This window comes from Apis cerana, linkage group LG11 (genome assembly GCF_029169275.1).
Source record: "Apis cerana isolate GH-2021 linkage group LG11, AcerK_1.0, whole genome shotgun sequence".
Lineage (NCBI taxonomy): Eukaryota > Metazoa > Arthropoda > Insecta > Hymenoptera > Apidae > Apis > Apis cerana.
Window position 1 is genome coordinate 2,216,826 of NC_083862.1, and position 20,541 is coordinate 2,237,366.

Below are 20,541 nucleotides of genomic sequence, written 5' to 3' on the forward strand. Positions count from 1 at the left end.
TATTAATTATAAATTGGATTAATTATTTATATCTTGATGTATAATCGTCTTTTGAATAACTACATTAATAAAGTTATGATTGTTTAAATTAAACATATATGAATACTTATTCCGAATACTATCAAATTTTGTTAAACTTAATAAATAAAAATAAAAATAAAGGAAATAAAATACTAAAATCTCATTTTTTTCTCAATATTTTTCAAAAATATTATTTACAACAATTAAGTTATAGAGAATATATAATGTTTATTATTAATATTACAAATATAGTACATAAAAAAATGTTTATAATATAATTCTAATCTCTATTACTCTCAACTTGCCTTGAACTTTGTATACTCTTTGATAAACTTATACAAAGTTGATAAAATGTCAATCAGTTTTAAATCCTTTGACAATATTATGAATATCTATGAATTTCTTATAATATAATAAAATTAAAGAAAGGATAAACAATAAGACGTGTATCCTTTAATCATAAATAATTATAAATAATAATTCATAATAAAATCGTTTTTAAATAAATTCTATCAACAAACTTTTCATTACTAATTATTGCAATATAAATGATAAACGAAAGATAAAATTTTGTATTTATCATTACAGTAACCATGAATAGAAAATGAAAAGAACAAACGTTTGTTAAATTGCTTCGATAAAATTTTTATTGAATTTCAAATGCCTTAATATTAATATAAAAATATAATAATTACCAGTTAAATCATAATTTTTTTTATATGAATTAGCGAAGTATGAATTTTTTAATTATTGTTTAGAATATACTTCTATTTCAAAAATTATTAGCTATTATCTTTGAAAGGAAGAATTTTGCAATAAATTATTATTTTTCTTTATTGTAAATTTTATCTTTATATATTTAATTTAAAATTCCATTAAAAATTCTCTAAAATAAAATTTCAATAGAAAACAAAAATCTATGAATTTCAAATTAAATTAAAATTTAATTATATGCTCTTTTCTATTTTTTTTTTTTTTTATAAATATAGAATAAAATTCATTTTAATATCATCCAAACAATTGTCTGAAAGTTGATTATTTACTTTAAACAAATCAGATTAATTAGTGATTCCCTGCGAAATTTCATTTTTTTTTATTCTTACTGAAAACAATTTTAAATTGTTTGCTTTACGAATAACAGGAAAAGTTTATAAATATAATAATGAAATAAAAAACAAAAAATTAAATCCGAGAATAATCTAATCTAGTTTACTTTGATTTTAGAATATCAAATATACGTTTATGAACATAGAGGATTAATAGAGACATGCAAAATCACAGAATCTTTCTAAACTAACTTCTAGTTAGTGGAAGAATAAAATTTAATTATATTTTGAAAAATAGTTTAATAATAATTCATCTACAGCAGAATTTCATGATCATTCAATTGGCGATTTTTTCTCATTTTTTTCTTTATATTTCTATTTACAAACACATATATCTCGAGAGCTGAATGTAAAATTTTTAACTTTTTTGCATGTAACACGATTCATGTATTCGATTACTTGGGTAGTCCGATCGTAATGAACGATGATAAATTTTAATTGTTGGATTAGCCGTCAGAATATGAACATAGAATTTAAAATCTCAAAAAAATTGCTTTTGGAAGTTATTTTTTGCTAGTTGAACACTACGTTGAGAGTGTTTGATTAAACGAAAATAATATTTTTAACGCAGTATCTATTAGCAAAAATCTTTGAGAAAAACTCTCGCGAGTTTTACTTTCAAATGTATTCATATTAGGTTAGGTTAAATTAGATACCGAGTTGAAAGCATAGACTTAAAAAACAATGCCTAATTTCACAGGATTGAAATTGAAAAAAAAACAAACAAAACTGATTTTCGAATATATTAATACGCTAAATAACAATAATAATACTCATAAATCATGCTATTATAAATATTTATAAAGTACGTCACTCACGAATTTAACGTTCAAAGATAGCCACGTGGCCTTTTTCCTTCTCTCTCCATAAAATCTACTTTATCTACTGTTCTTTAAGTCTATAAGTTGAGAATACCTCAAGTCTAACAATGACTTTCATTTTTAACGCAGTGTCTACTAATCAAAAATAACTTTCAATATACATTCGTACATCGTGTCAATAGCCAAAAATGTCAATATCATTCAATTCAATGATTTTTAGTAATTTTTCACATAATTTATCGTTCAGGCTAATGTGAATTAATAGAAGAAAGTGAGAACGAAATTATAAAAGATATATAAAAGAATTCACGAGATAAAAGGAGAGTTCTTCGATAATCATAAGGCTTTACTTGCCATACTTGTTTATTACTATATAAGATCCCGTAACACAAAGAAAATGTGATATAAAGAAAAACCATCCCAGTGCACCCGGTGTAGCAGGCAAATATATCTTAACGTTGCATTTGGAAAGAATATATTTTTCTTTTATATTTTTATTTATTAAAAGAAAGAAATGACAATTTTTCTTTCATCAATAAAAAAAACAACTTTATACTTGTCGATCTATGAGATTACATAAATAAAGGAACAAAGAGTAAAAGAATAGAAAAAAAAAAAAATATTCGTTCCAAATGTCAAAAAGTGCATTCCCTCTCCTCTCTCAACTTTTCCCCGGATATCCTTCGATCAAGGAAGAACCATGCCACGGTATCAAGACACCAATCTACCAAAAAAGTGACCTGCCAAATTAGAGCTCAATGCAACTAACACTGACATCCATCGTCGAGATCTAATTCGCAAGCAAAAGTATTTCTTTAATAGCGAATCACAGTTCGATAAAAAAACTAATTGCGCAACTCTTCGAGTTTATATCGATTACGAAATATATAGATATATATATATAGATATATATATATATATATTCAATATAATCCGTTCTGTTTTTTTTATACGTTCTTTTATACAAAATTCTTTCACGACAAAAAATCGAATCAATTGTATCATTTTTCATACTCGAAAATACTTACTCGACGAAATAAAAAAATAAATAAATAAGGAGTTGTAACGAATGTGCAAGCCAAATGATAATACAAAGGATAAGAACACGTGGAGATTATAGACACGATGAAAAAATTATACAAGATGTTCAGAAGATCAAGGGATGATTTTTCAAAATCAAAATAAAACAAAAGTCAAGAATAAAAAAATTATATACTTGAAATTTTTTATTTATTATCGATGATTAAAAATTGAAGAAAATATCCCTAGATTCTAGTGAACTAAAAGAAACTATATTCAATGGAAAATAAAATTAAACGCGCAATTTTTTTATTCTTGATTCTCTTTTTTATTCTGGCTTCAATAATTTGTTTCTTCGAGTTTTGGATAGTTTCGTCGATTTATAATTATCAATAAATAAAAAATGAAAAATACAAGTTTTTTTTATTCTTAATTTTCGCCTTATTTCGTTTTAAAGAATCACCCTTTAAATTTATGGACATCTCATAATCGAATATCTTGTATATATATATATATAAAACACTCGAGATCATCGCATATGTTCGAATGATTTGACGAATAACAATAGCAATATGACGAACCGTGACATGATAGAAAAATTTATAATTTCGATCATGTAAAATTTCACTTGCGATGCGATGTTTGCCCGTACTTTGTGCAACGTTCCATGCAATCTCTAATGGCAGCACCAAGTGTAACAAGCTCGATTAATTTTTACAGTGTACCGAAACCAAATAATACAATGGATAAAATTGTATCCGGTCTTACATGTGTGATCACCGGGAGGAGCAAACTTGAACATTTAATCGTTTACACTTGATCAAAATATATTTTTGGAAATAATTTTAAATATGTGTCATTCGTTTTTTTCTCTGTGAATTTATAATAAGAAAATTTCTCACTTTTAAATTTTTATTTATTAATTTACAATTTATTAATGAATAATAGAAATATATATTTTATATAATTTTTGTAAACTGCAAAGCAGAGTTTTATATCTTAGAATATAAAGTTTTCATTTTTTTGATTTTTTGAAACGTTTCGTTTTAATTCAAAATACAAAATCAATAAAAATTTATTAAATTTTTTGCGATTTTCATTTGGAATTCGAATTTTGAGTAATGAATTAAATTAGATTTTTTTGAAGAATTTTATCAATAAAGTTCGATCACTTGTTAAGTCTGCCATCTAGCGGGAATTCAATCGGTCTGATTGGAAATTTTCACATTAATACTGATTATCGATATTAATCAGTCCATCAAAAAACCAAATTTTTTGCTTTCTAACATTCTATAAAAATTAAAACATTCGAAAAAGAATATTTGAAATAAAAATATTTAATAATATATATATGTTAATCTAGAAGTAGTATCATTTTAAAAATTTATAGTATATTTTTAATATACTTTTCAATAAAATATCTTATCTCGTTCAGATATTAAAATATTACCCTAATATTATGTTTGATTTTTAAAGATTTTCTCATTTAAAAAAATATATAAAAAACATAATATACGTCGAATTCACAATTGCGAAAGTTTTTTTAAAATTAACTAATAACGGTTCGTTGTGTCACCAAAATGGCATAATATTTTTTATTTTGTAATTTTTCATTATTAATTGTAATCAAAATAATGTAATTTTACAAATTTATTATTAATTAATAATTCTTTATAATTAAAATTGATAATTTCTAAAACGAAATTATTTATGAAATACTTTAATAATTTCAATTATTCTGATTTCTCTTTTTATAAGAAAAAGTTGTTCGAAATATCAATCTTATCAATATATTTCAAGCTTATCAAAATCCACGATAAAGTAATCCATATTTTGAATAATTACTTATTAAAATTTTTCAATCAATTAGTTGAAATTATACTGGAAAAAAAAAATCACATTACAAACTTATCATTTAGAAACTTGATAAACGAAAGACGTAATAAGATCAAGTGTAAAGAAATTAAATATTCGCCATGATATCGAAAAACACGAAAACCGGAAGTTAAAAAAAAGCTTATAGTGAATGAAACACTATATAACATTAAGGTTGTGTTAACTCATAATCAAGTACAATTACGAAAGGACTGGTTATACGAGACTACACAGTTAAGGGGCCACTCCCTATATATACTAGACAGAGCGAGTTATACTTAGGTGCTTTTATCCGCGATGATGTTTTGGCGTGATATAGCAACTCACTTGGTCTTCGGTTGCATCTCTCCAGCAGCTGCATCCCTACGGTGCAACCTCATGCTGACTCTTCGTTCTTGGCCACCTGTGCCCGATGCTGTAAGAAATCAGCAAAAAGCAAGCAATGCATCAATATTGAATATTTTTCCAATATTCGTAATATTTATTTGTTATATGCTCAACAATTCTTCTTGTATTTAGTGAAGCGAGAAAAAAAGGAAAGGTAAATTCAGTTCATCTTTCTCTTTCTTTATAAACGTCTTTATGTCGACAAAAATAAAATTTCTTGCAGGATGTGTATGTAGTTGATTTTGAACCCCATCATGAGCTTATAACGAATAAATCTCTATATTTTTTCATATAAATAAATGTCTAAAATCTATCTTCAAACATCTATATTTCTATATTTAAAATCAATAGTTTAGTTGAATAGTTTTGGTGATTTTGTTTTAAATTTTAATTAACGATTATTTATAATATAACAAAATAAATGAGATGTCTTAAAAAAATGAATTAAACTGATCCAAATTATTTTAGAATCTTCAATTCTAATTGTAAAGTCAAAAATTAATATGAACAAATTTCATTTAGATTAATTTTAATATTTTTAATAGAAATGGAATATTAAGTTGAATAATTTGTTTTGGCAAATACAAAAATCCCTGAACATTTGACTTTATGATTTTTTTTCCTTTTCATTTTGAATACAACTTCGATTTTAATTATCCAACCGTTCAAAAACCGAATATTAATATATTTTGATATTCTCTAGATAGATAGATTCGAATTATTCTATTTTTTACACGATGAAGAAGCTTTCACAAATATGAAAAAAATATTATTTATTAATTTTAAATTAATAAACTTTCGAATATTATTTTGATTGTAATCATTTTAACGGATCTTTGTTGAAATATATGTACGATAATGTGAGACGGAAGAAGGAACTAAAAAACTAGAAACAATGCTCGCATTTCAAAACTAGATGCCTCTTAAATGGGCGTCGTATACGCAACTTATACCATACGCGGATCTTGCGTCACATTTGAAACAAGTTTCGAGATAATATGTAGCTCGTTTAAGAACTTATGATCCAACCAACTTTTATTTTAAAGAATTATTAATCAAATTATTATTTTATATTGTAAAAAAAAAAAGAAAAAAAAAACGCTTGTTGTTGAAATACTTATAGTACGTTAACTATCTTTACAAGTACAGAATAAAATGCGCTGGATGTATTTATATCCCGACGCTTCCTTGAACTCTATCGATTACTTTACCGGGTATCGAATTCAGATTGAAAACAATAATAACGTGTTCCTTTCTTGGCTGGTTGGCGCAGAGACTAAAGGAAAAATCGATCCTCAAAGTATTCAGATATTATGGTATTGTATAACCTTTGTTACGTTACTTCGAAATGTGATTATAAGAATAATCGATCAATTTGAGGATCAAAATTCATATTGAAAATCGTCTATTTTATTTATTCGTGAAAGTTTTCTTTCTTGACTCTCGAATTGTACGTAAAAAAAAAAAAAAAAAAAAAAAACTGCGAAGAGAAAATTTTCGATCGACGCGATGAAATATTTTAATCTTCTTGTTTTATTATGCACAAGAAACCAGATGATAGAGGAATGACGAACAATATTTCACGCTTGGCAATTGAAATGGAAAAAATTCTAAATCGAAAAAAATGCAAAAAAAAGGCGAAAAATGCAATGCGCCTTTGTGAAGACGGATGATGCGATACGATCGATAAAAAAAAAATAGTTAAAAAAATGTTTGAAAAAAAAAAAGGATGGATATTCGCGATCGTGATATCAAATCGAGATATTTATTGATTATTTATCGAGGAATGCTGCAAGTAGGTTTTTCCATTCAAGCCAAGTGAGAAGAAAATTTTGATGAGGATTATCGAACAATGTGGTGAAATAAATAAAGAGACCAGTCCTTGAATGGAAAAACATTTATTTGCTACTTTCTCTTCATCATCATCAACATCACCATCGTCACTATCAATTAAAAAATAGAATGGTTACAAACAGATACACAATTGCGAAAGCTCCTTGGATGAGAGAGAGAGAGAGAGAGAGAGAGAGAGAGAGAGAGAGAGAGAGACAGAGAGACAGAGAGAATAAAGTGAATGAAAAAGAAAAAAATATATATATATAATTAAGGAAAAGAAAAAAAATAACGACGATGCTCGTGATCCAGTGTGCTAGGAAGAAGTCATCGAACATCAGAGTTTTAGAAGACCTGTCGAAACGAAAGAAGCCTCTTCGAGACTACATTTCGCGCGGCTAAAGGAAGTAGAAAAAAAACTATACTTTAGCGTCTCTATCTATGCTTTGGTAACCTTTCTCGGTCTCGAGGGGCTTCTTTTCGTTGGTTCAGTCACTGCGAGTGAACAAGCAACGATTCACTGTGAACAAAGGATATATGAGAGGTTTAAATGCGACGATGAATATAGCTATGTTTTTGAAAAATAATCCAATTTAGTGTGGAAATTTAGATCGTGTACAAAAGAGATATAACTGTGACAATCAATTGATTTGAAATGAAATCATATTTTGAATGAAATACAGTAAATATTAAATATAACGGCAAAAGAATTGAAATTATCCAATATTCGATATGATTCGATTCGAAGTCGGTCTATATTTTTTGTCAAATATATAAAAGAGCAGCAAATGAAAGAGAGAGAAAAAAGTTGAAAGTTGAAGTATTTGGAAAAAATAAAAAAATAAAGTAATACTAATGCAAATAATAAAATTTAAAAGTATTTTTTAATGAAATTTTTACTAACGTATTTATTTTTAAAGTTTTTCTAATTAAAACAAGACCAAACATGATATAATTGGAATTTACTTAATGAATAAAATTATTATCACACATGTAGATATAATTCAAATTATATCATGTTTAATTTTATTTTAATGAGAAAAACCTCAATTATGTTAAATAGATTTATTAAATAGAAAAATTTTAAACTAAAAATTTTATTATTGTATTACATTATTTCAAAGATTCTTTGATTTTGCATTAGATTACATTAAAGATTCATTTCAAATAGTTATTTTATAGTTATAAAATATTTACTGTATGATTCACCGATAACAAAGAGAACAATTTTTTTTTTCTGCAACAACTCCACAATAAATGATTGAATGAAATGAAATTTCTATAGATTCCATTCCCTGATAACTAATCCTCTCATATAAAAAAATTCTTGCTTCTTCCATCGCGCCGGAATCTCGAAAACAACACATAATACGTTCGCAGTTACGAAAAAAATTATTATTTATAATTTTTCTATTATACTCGTAAGAAAAATTAACTTATACCATTGTCTTTGTTGTGTGTAAGAAACTCCCATCTTTCTTTCCACTTTTTCTTTCTAAAAAGAGAGCAGCAAATGTACGCGTCAAGGACAAGAAACGCTGTGGACGATTACAATGTTTGGTAAATGATATCGCGATGAAACAATCGGAAAACTGCCAATACAAACAAACATGACAATATCTGGTAAAGCTATCTATTAATTACGATGCGAGTTCGATGCAAATAATATCTTCAGGCTCACAATTCGCATACGTTCATTTTCGATCCAAATATATATTATTTATATATTATTTCATACATTTTTATTTACCTCTTATTCGTTCGTGTAAAGTTTCGATGATTTATCGCGTTTTTAAACGAAATAATAACAATTTGAAATATTAATCGAAGTATTAAGGCGAATTTTTAAATTTCCATGACACTTGATACGATCAAATACCATTATAATTGCGATTTCGAATTTTTCTACCAAATAATGCTAAAATAATGCAATGATTAAAATGAAAAAAAAAAAAAAAAAAAAAGGAAAATGACACTTTACAAAACTAGCTTTCGACGATATAAAAATTACTAGAAGTATGCTCGAATTCCTTTTATGGATGCATATCCTGTTCATTCTGTGCGGATATACAGCGCCCTCGAACCGCGTTACGTTGAGTATGAAATGTAACGTATTTTTCGTTTCTCACAAATTCTATTTCGAAGGACAATTGTTCGGGTAATTTACGTTTCAAATACATAGAAACGTTTCAGAAATGTTCGCATGATAGAATAAAGCATCACGTTCTTGACTCGTAAACATATCGATAGGAGACGAAGTAAATATGTGATCCGAATAGATATCGTTGAAATGTTTCAGTCGCATGTTTTCTCGCTATAATAAAGATATATACGCCACGATGCGCGAGTATTTGGTAATATTATGTAATACGATTATATGAAAATATATAAACTTGGTGAATGCATATCTCATTAATTAAGAGAGTTTTACACCTTTTTCCGCGAATTATGATTAATAACATCGATCGACTATATCTGTACGTTGTTATGCCATTCGATGGTTTATTTGTTTTGGCTCTCTGTACATCCGACGAAGATCGTTCGTCGCTTACGTTTAATCAGTCATTAATATAAAGGCGTTTCTTTTTAAAGGCATTTTATTAGTCAAAACATGTTGGACGGGTCCACATATTATTTTTTGTCACTTAACAATTTTGAAAATGAGATTTATACATCGAATCAGAAGAAAGATTCGTTAACGGTGGGTTTTGTGGCTGGCGGATGAAAAAATAGAGATATCAAAAAATATTTAGCTCTTTAAAGAGATTCGAAAATGGCAGTGATATACAATAAAAACATTTCATCTTAAAAATAGTTGTAGAGATCGAAAAATTCAGCAATACAAAATAACAAATCTAACAATTACAAATTTTTTGTGCGCTCTTAAAAGATATTCTACAATTTTAAAAAAATAGTATTTGTAGTATTGTATAGTTGTGAAAGCTCGCGAAGTTTAGAAACAGAATACCTTGAAACAGGTTCTACGACACAACCCGACGAGTATAATAGTACGTGGTTTGCAATGTCGATGTTTTTCAGGTCATGAGAAAAGGTAGAATTAATCTTAATTCTAAACAATGGAAGTGCTATTGGTGCAATAGTAGCTTCAGTAATATTTGTTCATTGTGATATTCAACGTCATAATTCTCACCTGTCCCGAGTGAAACTAGAAACGTGGAGATTGTACCTTATCGACCCTGACACAGTGATGAAAGTGTAAAAAAATTGGCATAACAACATACGAAAAATATCAATATCAATATGAATAACAAAAGTTGCTCACTGCGTGCTTATGTGATGTAAGATTTCGATAAATATAAATTGCATACAAAATAATATTAGATGCATACACAGAGAAAAATATCAAAAAGAATACCCTTCAATATACCAAGGGTACCATGCAATATACCATAACTGACGGATTCGTTCGAACGGGTAGCATGACTCAAAGCATCTAAATTTGCTATAGTGACCACCCAATCAACGATATGTTCCTTCTTTTCAGTTCCTATCACTTCTTGTAATTTTCGTGCGATATCATTTTCAGTGACCAACGGGGGCTTTTCATCATTTTCTTCCGGTGGCTTATTATCGATATCTCCGTCAGGTAATTTATTTTCCTCGTCCATTACACGAAATTTAGCATCTTCCATTACAATTATAGCATCCTCTATCGCAACTTTAGTTTCTTTCTCATCTTTTTTGTCGTTCGAGATTAATTCATCTTTCTTCGTATCATCAGGTTTAGACAAAAAACTTAGATTCAACTCTGTCTGTGAATGATCGACCGACGAGCTTAAATCATGCTCATCATTTTTATGGAGTCGGCGCAAAAAATATTCGCATTTTTCTCGACCGCTCAGTGGCCGTTCATATTTATTTCGTTGCTTGATTCTGCGCTGCATGAGTAAAAAATGCCAGCTTCTTCGAACACGTTGAAAGAAATTCGGCCGCTTTCGCGCTTTGTTGGCGGACGAATCCATGGACTTTTTTGACTTCTGGGAAGAATCCAGACTTCTTTGTTTCCCATGAAAAAATGCCTTCGATCGTTCCTCGAACAACAGATCTAAACTTTTCGAATCTTTAGCCGACAAATCTATACTTCTCTCTAACGATTCCAAACTTCTGTGCGTCTTCTCTTTGTTACTGAAAGAAAAGTTCCGTTTCTTTTTGGCTGACGCATCTTGCAGCAACTCGCTACTGCTTATCTTGAAAATCTCGCCTTCTTTTTCAAGGAATTCTACGTTTCCAGAATCCCGGCGAGCATCGTGAGCCGAAACGTGATGGCGGCCACCGAGCGTGCAACCTTTTTGCTTCTTGTCATCGTAATCAGCGCCTTTCTCCTTCTCTACGCTGCTGAAACAATTCAACGAGCCACCGGATGCCACGACATCATCCCCGTGATCAACTTTTTTCTCGTCGTGAACGGGACGATCAAACATCATCATCTCGAAGTTTTTCTCGGTTTTATACGACTGAAAAAAATAACTCTGTTTATCCGGCTGACGAAATGATGCATTCGGACTACCGTCAGGCAATCTGTTCACTGAATAGTCACGAGACGTGGTAGTGCAGTTCAATTCGGCACGATTCGAAGTCGTTTCGCGGGGTCCTAAATTAAGACCCGCAATGTCCAGGGACGCATCTGGCGCTATTCTAACCGGTGATGATTTGAATGTACTGAACTGACACGGATTCGCGCGTGGCGTTTCGTTGCTAGTTAGCTGCGGATGTTCGAGCCGCATTTTTTGCTGGGTTATAACCGGCTTAGAAGATAATTTTGGGTAGAACTGTGGTTTACCTTGAAGATCGCTCTCCTGATTGTCCTGATCGCGAAGAGCGTCTATCGCCTCGCGTTTTTGCCGCATGCTTCTCAAATTTGTAGTTGTTCCACCTACAGTCGGACCCACTGTTCCCACTGATATGTTTGCCAAACACTGCCGGGTGTAAGGTCTGTAAAAGAAAATATACGATTATGGTGATAAATAATATCACGCAACATTTTAAATTTCAATATCAAAATATCAAAATATCTACACGTGTCTTGTTAAATTTACTTATTCATATATATATACATTATTTACTTTTCAATGAAATTAATTTTTTTCCAATTCTAACGTAATATTAAATTATTGTATAAATAGAGAAAAAAATAATTAAAATGTAAATCTTATTAGATTTAGATTAGATTAGAGAAAAAAAATATAGATCTATTTGGTTATTTATGTTGTTAAACAGGACTATTTCCCGATTCATTGACCTACCCGCTAAGAATAGAACGCACTGGGTAATGAAATGACCATGCTATTTATATGCATGGAAAGACAGCATAGAGAGATGCGATTGCTAACATTTTCACGTCTAATTTCATACGCAAACGGTTCGCGATTTGCGGATATATTATTCATTCTGTCACGAAACACCAACCTAGATCGATGTTCTTGATCATTATTAGTCCCAGAAGGCAGCGCTGCATTCGTATGTTGCGACTGCATCGGTGTTTGTTGCGTCGAAGACAATGTTTGTTGCCTCACATTACCGAATTTCAGCCTATTCCAATCGAAGACATAATCGTATGTGAAACCCTCTTCGTGGAACAACGTCCGGAAAAGTTGCCGAAGATACGAATAGTCCGGCCTTTCCTCGAATCGTAGTCCTCGACAATACCTTAGATATTGCACGAACTCAACTATAATAACAAAATATTTATTTATAAATATATATATATATATACACATATGTAATAATAGGAAATATTTATAATACAGAGTTATGATATCTGATCATTTTTTGTAACGATATGCAATGTAACAATATACTTGGTAAAGAGAAATTTACCAGGATAACCCTTGCATAATTCTTCGATGGGTGTAGACATTTTCTTTTCAGAAATACGTTCGTATTTCTGTCGTTTAGTTGCCGCTTTCAGACCTTGCCAGGGTAAGCTACCTCTATTGAAATACATAAGAACATATCCCAAGGATTCAAGGTCATCTCTTCGTGATTGCTCAATTCCCAAATGTGTATTAATACTCGCATATCTATCAATGCGTAAGTTGATTTTTTTTTAAAATACTAGGCAAAAATTATATAAGATGTTAATGCAAATGAAATTGTATATTGATAAACAAACCTGGCTGTTCCTGTTAAGTTCTTGTTTTCTCGATAAGGTATGTGTTTGTGAGTACGGCCATCGCGATATTTTTTGGCCAATCCAAAATCTATGATATATACGAGATTTCCCTTTTTTCCCAAGCCCATCAAAAAATTATCTGGTTTGATGTCTCGATGGATAAAATTGCGACTGTGAATATAATCCGTTCTACTTATCTGTAGTCAAAATATAAAGATATTTTGTAAATTATTTTTATCATTTTTCAAATTATATGTAAGAAAAAATATGCAAGAAAAGATGCGATAATATTCTGTAAAAAGTATCGGTATTATATGATATAATAAAAAAAAGAAAAGAAAAAAATTTGTCACATTCAACATATTTTTATAATTATGATTAGCATTATTATTGCATACAAATATAATTAATATAAAATAATTTCAGGAAACATAAAGTTCTTAATAATAATTCACAATTAATAATAAATATTCAATATAACGATAATAGAAAATTTTCAAGAATATACTTCTTTTTTTTAAAATTGAATTCTACATTTAAATAATTGATTTTTTAAAATTATTTTTTGTTAAAAAGATTTTAGTTATTATAAAGCTTTATATATCAGTTTTAGTTCTACTTTACTGTTTTTGTTAGAATAAGAAAGCTTTCTTATCAGCCGACACAATTGTTAGTTGATAAGAATGTAATTTATATTGTAATTTATTTCAGTAACAAAAAACAGAATAATAAATACTTGCATATAATCACAATTTGAACTTTGAACATTATTGTACATATGGTTGTAATTATAATGTTCTTACAGAAACAGAATCAATGTTCTTGTTTCAATAAAGTAAGATAAAATTACATGTGTAATCATTTGTTTTCCAATTGTTTTAAAGTATAAACTAATTTCATTTTTTTATACTTATGTAAAAGAAATAAAAATAATAAAAATTAAGATAAAAAAATATATTTTTTATTATTGATAAATAGTGCAAGGATATTATTCATAAAAAATTATTATTACAAATAAATTTCATTTAAACATTTTATGTGTATAATTCATTAAAAAAACAAAGAAATTAGAATAAAAAATAGATATTAAAATATAATAATATAAAAAAATAGAAAAAAAAATTGCAAATATTTTGATTTCAACAAAAAATTATTATTTACCAATTGATCGGCGAGAAGCAAGACTGTTTTCAAAGAAAAAGTTCTTGAACAGTAATTAAATAGATCCTCCAATGATGGACCTAGTAGCTCCATTACCATTACATTGTAGTCACCTTCTGAACCACACCATTTTATAGTTGGTATTCCAACTGAAATATTACGATAAATATGTTTTGATAATATTACATATATATTATATTTGAATTGTATTAAAATTTACAAATAAAAAATTTATACATATCCAAATATTCATATAATGTTGAATTTTTAATTCACAAGTAATATTATTGCATAAAAAATGATAATTGTGAATGATAAAATTGTATGGTAATAGACATTCAGACATTTAATTCATATTTTCATTTAATATTCATATTTTATATTTAAAAATATGAATATATTTAAAATATTAGAATTCAGATATTGCATGCTATCTTATAAGATAAATTATATAATATAATAGATATTGATTTTATATTTAATTATTGAGAAAAAAAAACAAAATATAATTTAATTATTGAGAATATCAATATGAAAATAAACTTAACTTTTTTGCGTACAATAAAAAATTTAATTTAAATATTATATTATATTCTATGATATTATTTATAATATATTATTTTATTTTAATTATTCTTATTCATTTATAATAAAAAGTTTTTTTTGATCATATCAATATGAATTTTAAGACTTGTATGTTTGTTATATCGCGTTTTATTTTTAAAGACCTATATAAAAGCCTAATTTAGATATGAAATATTTTTTCTATGCCAACATACAACACAATCATTTGCCATCATTGTTGCAAAGAATTATAAATTATATCAAATCATTTAATTTCTTAAAAATTGATAATTAATTAGTAATTTCATAAAATTCACTACACAACAAATTAATTTATGCAATAATACAAATATTAAATTTTTATTTCGTCTATTTTGAAATATTTCGCATAATATATACAAAATAATAATCTTTTTAATCATTTTTATTTATTGGAAATATAACAATTAGGCAAAACTACTATGAAAGGATCAGTATTTAATATTTGTAAGAATTAATGTTAATAATAGGTAAGATTTGTAACGAATATATCTATCTCTCTAAAGAAATCTTTATATAAAAATTTTTAGAACGAGTAGAGATATATTTATATTTATTTCAAAATATTCAAATAATTTTATGTCGATGACATCTCTAAAATGATTAAAATCTATGGAATATTATTTATCGATGCTAGTCTACAAAAAATAAATTAATGTGTATAATATATATTTCATTTATGTATATTTCAATATAAGATTGAAAAATATAAAAAATTCATATATTAGATATTAGAATTAATTGGAATTATTTAATTTATATTATAAATTTTAAATATGTAAACGTTAAAACGGTAAAGTTCCTTATTGTCACAAAGAACAGACAATGAAAAAGGAAGAAAGGAATAGTAAGGAGATGAAAGAGAGGTGGGGAGGAAAAAGAGAGGGAGAAAGAGAGAAAGAAAGAGAAAAGGTTCAGTGGCCAGACCAACCAGCTGTCCAACAAACACAAAATTCTGACAGTTCTCAGGTGACGGTATAAGTTTCAAAATACATGAGAATATGTAAAATTAAGGTGGAGTAATAAATAGTAGATGAAAATTTACTTACCACCACCTTGCATCATCCTGTAGAACTTCGATTCTATGTGTAACTGCGGATGCCGCGTTTTTATACATTCTAGCTTGATGGCGACTTCCTCGCCGGTAGAGATATTGGTACCTAAGAAACGACAAAAAGGCCAAAGGCCCAGTCACGCAGTTAGAAAAAGAAAATATATATATGCACGGGGGAGTTGGCGCGTTCATGCATGTCGTAGGGCAAATATGTAACCGTCGTGTGGGTAGACGGGTGGATTATAGGGAAGTGGGGGAAATCTAAGTAAAAGGTAAATGTCGAAAATAAAAAAATTACCTAGATAAATGTCGCCAAAGGAGCCACTCCCGATTTTCCGTCCGAGCCGGTACTTATTTCCAACGCGTAGCTCCATTCTCCAGCCTCGCGGGGCTCACGAAGAAAAGTAGCACGGGGCAAAAGCGACTTTGGACAGCCGACTCGAGGAGCGCTTCGTGGCTCCGTTGGTGCGCTTTGAACGAGACTTGGCTGCGTGTTACAAACTGGACGTGGCCTCCATCTTTGGTCGCGCCACTGATCGCGAACCTACAGGCATTTCTTCTTTCCTCAAAGGAATACTGTTTCTTTTCGCTGCGATGGCGGTCGCGCTGATGGCGCTACTGTCGTCGTTATCGTTGTCGTGTTGTTGACGGCGCTGCGGTTGCTACTGTTGCTGTTAGACAAAGATCACACAACTATCGAGTCGACTATCAAAAGACTCGCTTTCCACAGGAGGTGGTTGATTTACTTGTCTTTATATTTTTTAAATTTAATATGTTCAAGAATACGTTTCGAGAAATACTACCGGATCTCACGAAGTGTGTCGATCCGGGTAGATTAACGCGTACCCACCAATGGGAACACGAACCGCGTAAGGGCATCTGCCCTTTCGCTGCGCGGATCTGCACCGGAGACCGAATGGCGCACAATAATGGCCGTCTAAGATTCACCAATCACGATTCACTTCTTCGACACCTTTATCGTGAACGCACCTTTTTTTTGAATTTTCAATTATAAGATTCAATTGTCCACTCGTACAACTTTATCATGGCACTCTATCACTTTCGCTCACTTTCCATAAATGCTTTACTCAATAAATCCTACTCTACTGTTGCACACTACAGTCTCTGAACCGTAACCACCACAACGACGAACACGATGAACATATGTAAGTACGCAAGCGCGACTGCTTTTCGACACGCCTGAAAACCTTGTGCGTCATCTGGTGAACATTAGTCGAATCATGATCGATAATATTTCCGGTTCGTTTTTCGATTACTCGATATTATATTATTTATACTATTTTCAAATTCATTTGAAAAATATTTATCAATAAATTACATGTATATATAATTATAAAATATAATTTTTCAAAAAATAAAACAAAAAATTTTATTCATTTTTTATTTTTAAAATATTATAAACTATAAATTTAAAAATTTCATGATACTTAAAAAATAAATTTACATATATTTTAAAGATAGACATATTATATATTAGTTTTATTATATGTATATAATTTATAAATATAAAGGAACAAACAGGAAATGTTTTAAGGGCAGTTTTAACAATTCACCGTGTACAATATGTGTAATATTTTATCAAGGTAAAAAACAAATAATTTTACAATAGCAGAAATACTTACGTTTGTTTTTTCATACATTTTTCATTCAGCGCATTGACTTCACTTTGTTATAGTTTACAATTGTAATAAAATTAATAATACAGGTGCTCTGGTAGCACAATACATTGATTGAACCTTATCGAAAAATTTATTTAATTCCGTTTATTATTTAAATTTAATATAAATTAAGCAAATACGAATAATGTTGAAACAATAGGGAAAAAAGTATTAATAAAAGTATGAAAGAAAATTTTCGATATATACAGATACATATATATATATATTGATAAAATTGTACGCAAAAAAATTTTGTTATTCGCATTTAATAATCTTAGTATTTCACTTTCATTGAAAGTTTATTAATATTTTTTTTTAATATTTTTTAAATATTACATAATAAGTGCAGTCGATGCTATTCATTTTATCGTTATTATAACATTAAGATTTTCTATCTTCATATTGATTATATACATTATATTTATATGAATTATATATATATATATTATTAATTTACAATATTCATATAACTTAATTTAAGAGTCGAATAATTTTCAGACCATATATACAAGTATATATGATAATGTACAATGCTATTTAGTTTATTTTCAATATACTAACAATTTTTTTTATAATTACGACTTTATAGAAATATTTTAGTAAAATTTAAAGTGCAAAATTGAACTTGAGGTATTATTTTTGATATTACAATTGATTTGACAAATTTGCAAATCACAATTATACTATAAATCATAAGAAAATAAATTTCAAGTATTATAATGATAAGTCAATCAAATATATATACTGCCATGATCATAGTATTTTACATTTTAATTCTGTAATTCCATCTTTAATTCCATCGGATTTCACAATTAATTTTATATTAAGCAAAACAAAATTTTGTCAATACTAGGTCTATAAAATTAGGCCTAAATTTAGGCTTTATTGTTAATAGAATTAGGCCTAATATTTATTTATAAATAAATCTTAAAAAAAAATGCAAGAAAAATGTTTTGTATTGTGTCATCTGTAGATCAATTTATTAAAACATTATTTTATTAAATACAATTTCAAAATATTTTTTATTGATACATTTTTTAAAAAAGAATCATGAGAAATTTTTACGATTTCATGACGCACGAAACTAAATATAATTTAAAAACTATAGCCTGTACAAAGAAATAAGATACATCACAAATTGTGAACATGGCAGCCATATTGTAACGCAACGAATATGTTGTGCTACGACATATTTCTAAATAATAATATTTAAAAAAATATTTAAAAAAAAAACGCAACTTAAATCATCTATATTATATGGGTGAATAGTGATAAAAGATCAAGAAAAAAAAACATGTTGCGAAAATGCCTAACAAAAAATAGAAAAGTAGTTATTTAAGTAAAATTATGTTAAAAACACTTAGAGAAATTAAGCAACGGAAAAAATGCAACTATCAATGACTATGACGTAGTGAAACGAGAATCGTGGAAATTATTGTTTATATTCATTAATTATTAAGTTTTTTTGCTAAAAATGAACATTAATTCATTCTTTCAAGCGACGAAAATTTCTTGAACTGATTTTATCTTATATAAAAAAAAATATATATATTTTTTTTTTAGCACTGCATTTATGTAATAAAATCTCATTAGATAAAAAACATGTTAAAATTATTTTTTATGTACGTACGTAGTGATGTTCTACAATGTGATTGAAGATCTCTTTATAAAAATTCAAATCAAACATAACTCCACAAATTCATTTTTTAAATTTATCACGATGTTTACAAAAATAATTAAAAATATAAAAAATTTTAATTAAAATGTTTAATTAAAATAAAATTATTGTTTATCCGATATGGTTGAATATAATTATCTAAATATATTCATATCCAAATCCAATTTCAAGAAATAAGAAGGATCAACAAGAAAATAAGGAGTCCACAAAACGCAATAACAATTCAAATGATTGAAGATCTGCTAAGTAAAGTTCTGGCTAGCAAACTGCCTGCAGGGGCATCACCAACACCATAAAGAAATTTCGCACATTGCACAGTACAATACAACAGTGGAAGCAAAGCTAGAAGAATTCTCGATACAGTTTCTAAAAATAGGATTCCATTACTTTTTTTCAAAGGAAAATCAAAATATATTAATATTTCAATATTTTCCAAAGAGCACCTGAATGACCTCAATACTATCTTTTAAAAACTATAACTATAAAAACTATTCTTTCTGTTGTTTAAAAATTAAGAATTTGGAATATATCCCTGGATAATCCTACACTTTTAGATAAAATAAATCAATCATTTACGATATAGCTAGCCAGAATAACTCAAATATACCTGTTAAAATCTATCATACAACAATGCTGACTCCTCTTGATAATCCAAGAATAATACCATTTTCTGGTATCAATCAAAAATTTAATTAGATCTTTACCTCATCTAAGATCTACAGGAGGAGAATTGTAAAAAATTAGATTTCATATAACATAGTATACAATCTATGTAAATGCATATAATATAACATAGATAATCACGAGGGTACGAGACCCAGGTACAGACGTTATAAAAACTAGCAGCATCGATCACACTGCTCTTAAGTCAATGCTGATTGTGAATAATATTATTTCTATCCATATAAAAGTATTATATTATAGAATTATAATATATAAAAGGACGCATTTTTTTTCTTTTTTTTTTTTTTTTTGCAAAAGAATATTAGTGACTTTTTGTCTTTTCTTAAAATACGAAAACCATTGAGAACTAAAATCTGGATCTTCTGCGTACAAATTTTGCCAACATTATTTTGTTTTAACTCTTAAGAACATATTTCCGGATCTATTTTTTTAGAAGAGATTTAAAATCATTTTCTTCCTCTCATTAATCATTATTGTTATTAATCG

General features: G+C 28.0%; 1 protein-coding gene across 12 annotated transcripts in view; it reads right to left on the reverse strand.

The window, feature by feature from the left end:
• LOC107997209 (casein kinase I) overlaps window positions 1-20,333 on the reverse strand; it is a 33,066-nt gene extending 12,733 nt beyond the window's left edge. For 6 of the 12 annotated variants that reach the window (XR_009831794.1, XR_009831793.1, XM_062081331.1 and 3 more), the window contains exons 1-8: window positions 16,313-20,333; window positions 16,010-16,120; window positions 14,358-14,506; window positions 13,197-13,393; window positions 12,902-13,104; window positions 12,491-12,752; window positions 11,865-12,016; window positions 5,171-5,258 (exon numbers count right to left, since the gene is read on the reverse strand). Coding sequence is in view for 10 of the 12 variants with exons in the window: in XM_062081331.1 (XP_061937315.1) it covers window positions 5,171-5,258; window positions 11,865-12,016; window positions 12,491-12,752; window positions 12,902-13,104; window positions 13,197-13,393; window positions 14,358-14,506; window positions 16,010-16,120; window positions 16,313-16,388 (1,238 nt within the window). In the remaining 2 variants the exon portion in view is untranslated. Of the gene's footprint in view, window positions 1-1,342; window positions 2,673-5,121; window positions 5,259-7,112; window positions 12,017-12,490; window positions 12,753-12,901; window positions 13,105-13,196; window positions 13,394-14,357; window positions 14,507-16,009; window positions 16,121-16,312 lie in introns of those variants that run through there. The other 6 variants (XM_062081335.1, XM_062081334.1, XM_062081332.1 and 3 more) reach the window with 5 other exon arrangements.
• Window positions 20,334-20,541: the final 208 nt, after the last annotated feature.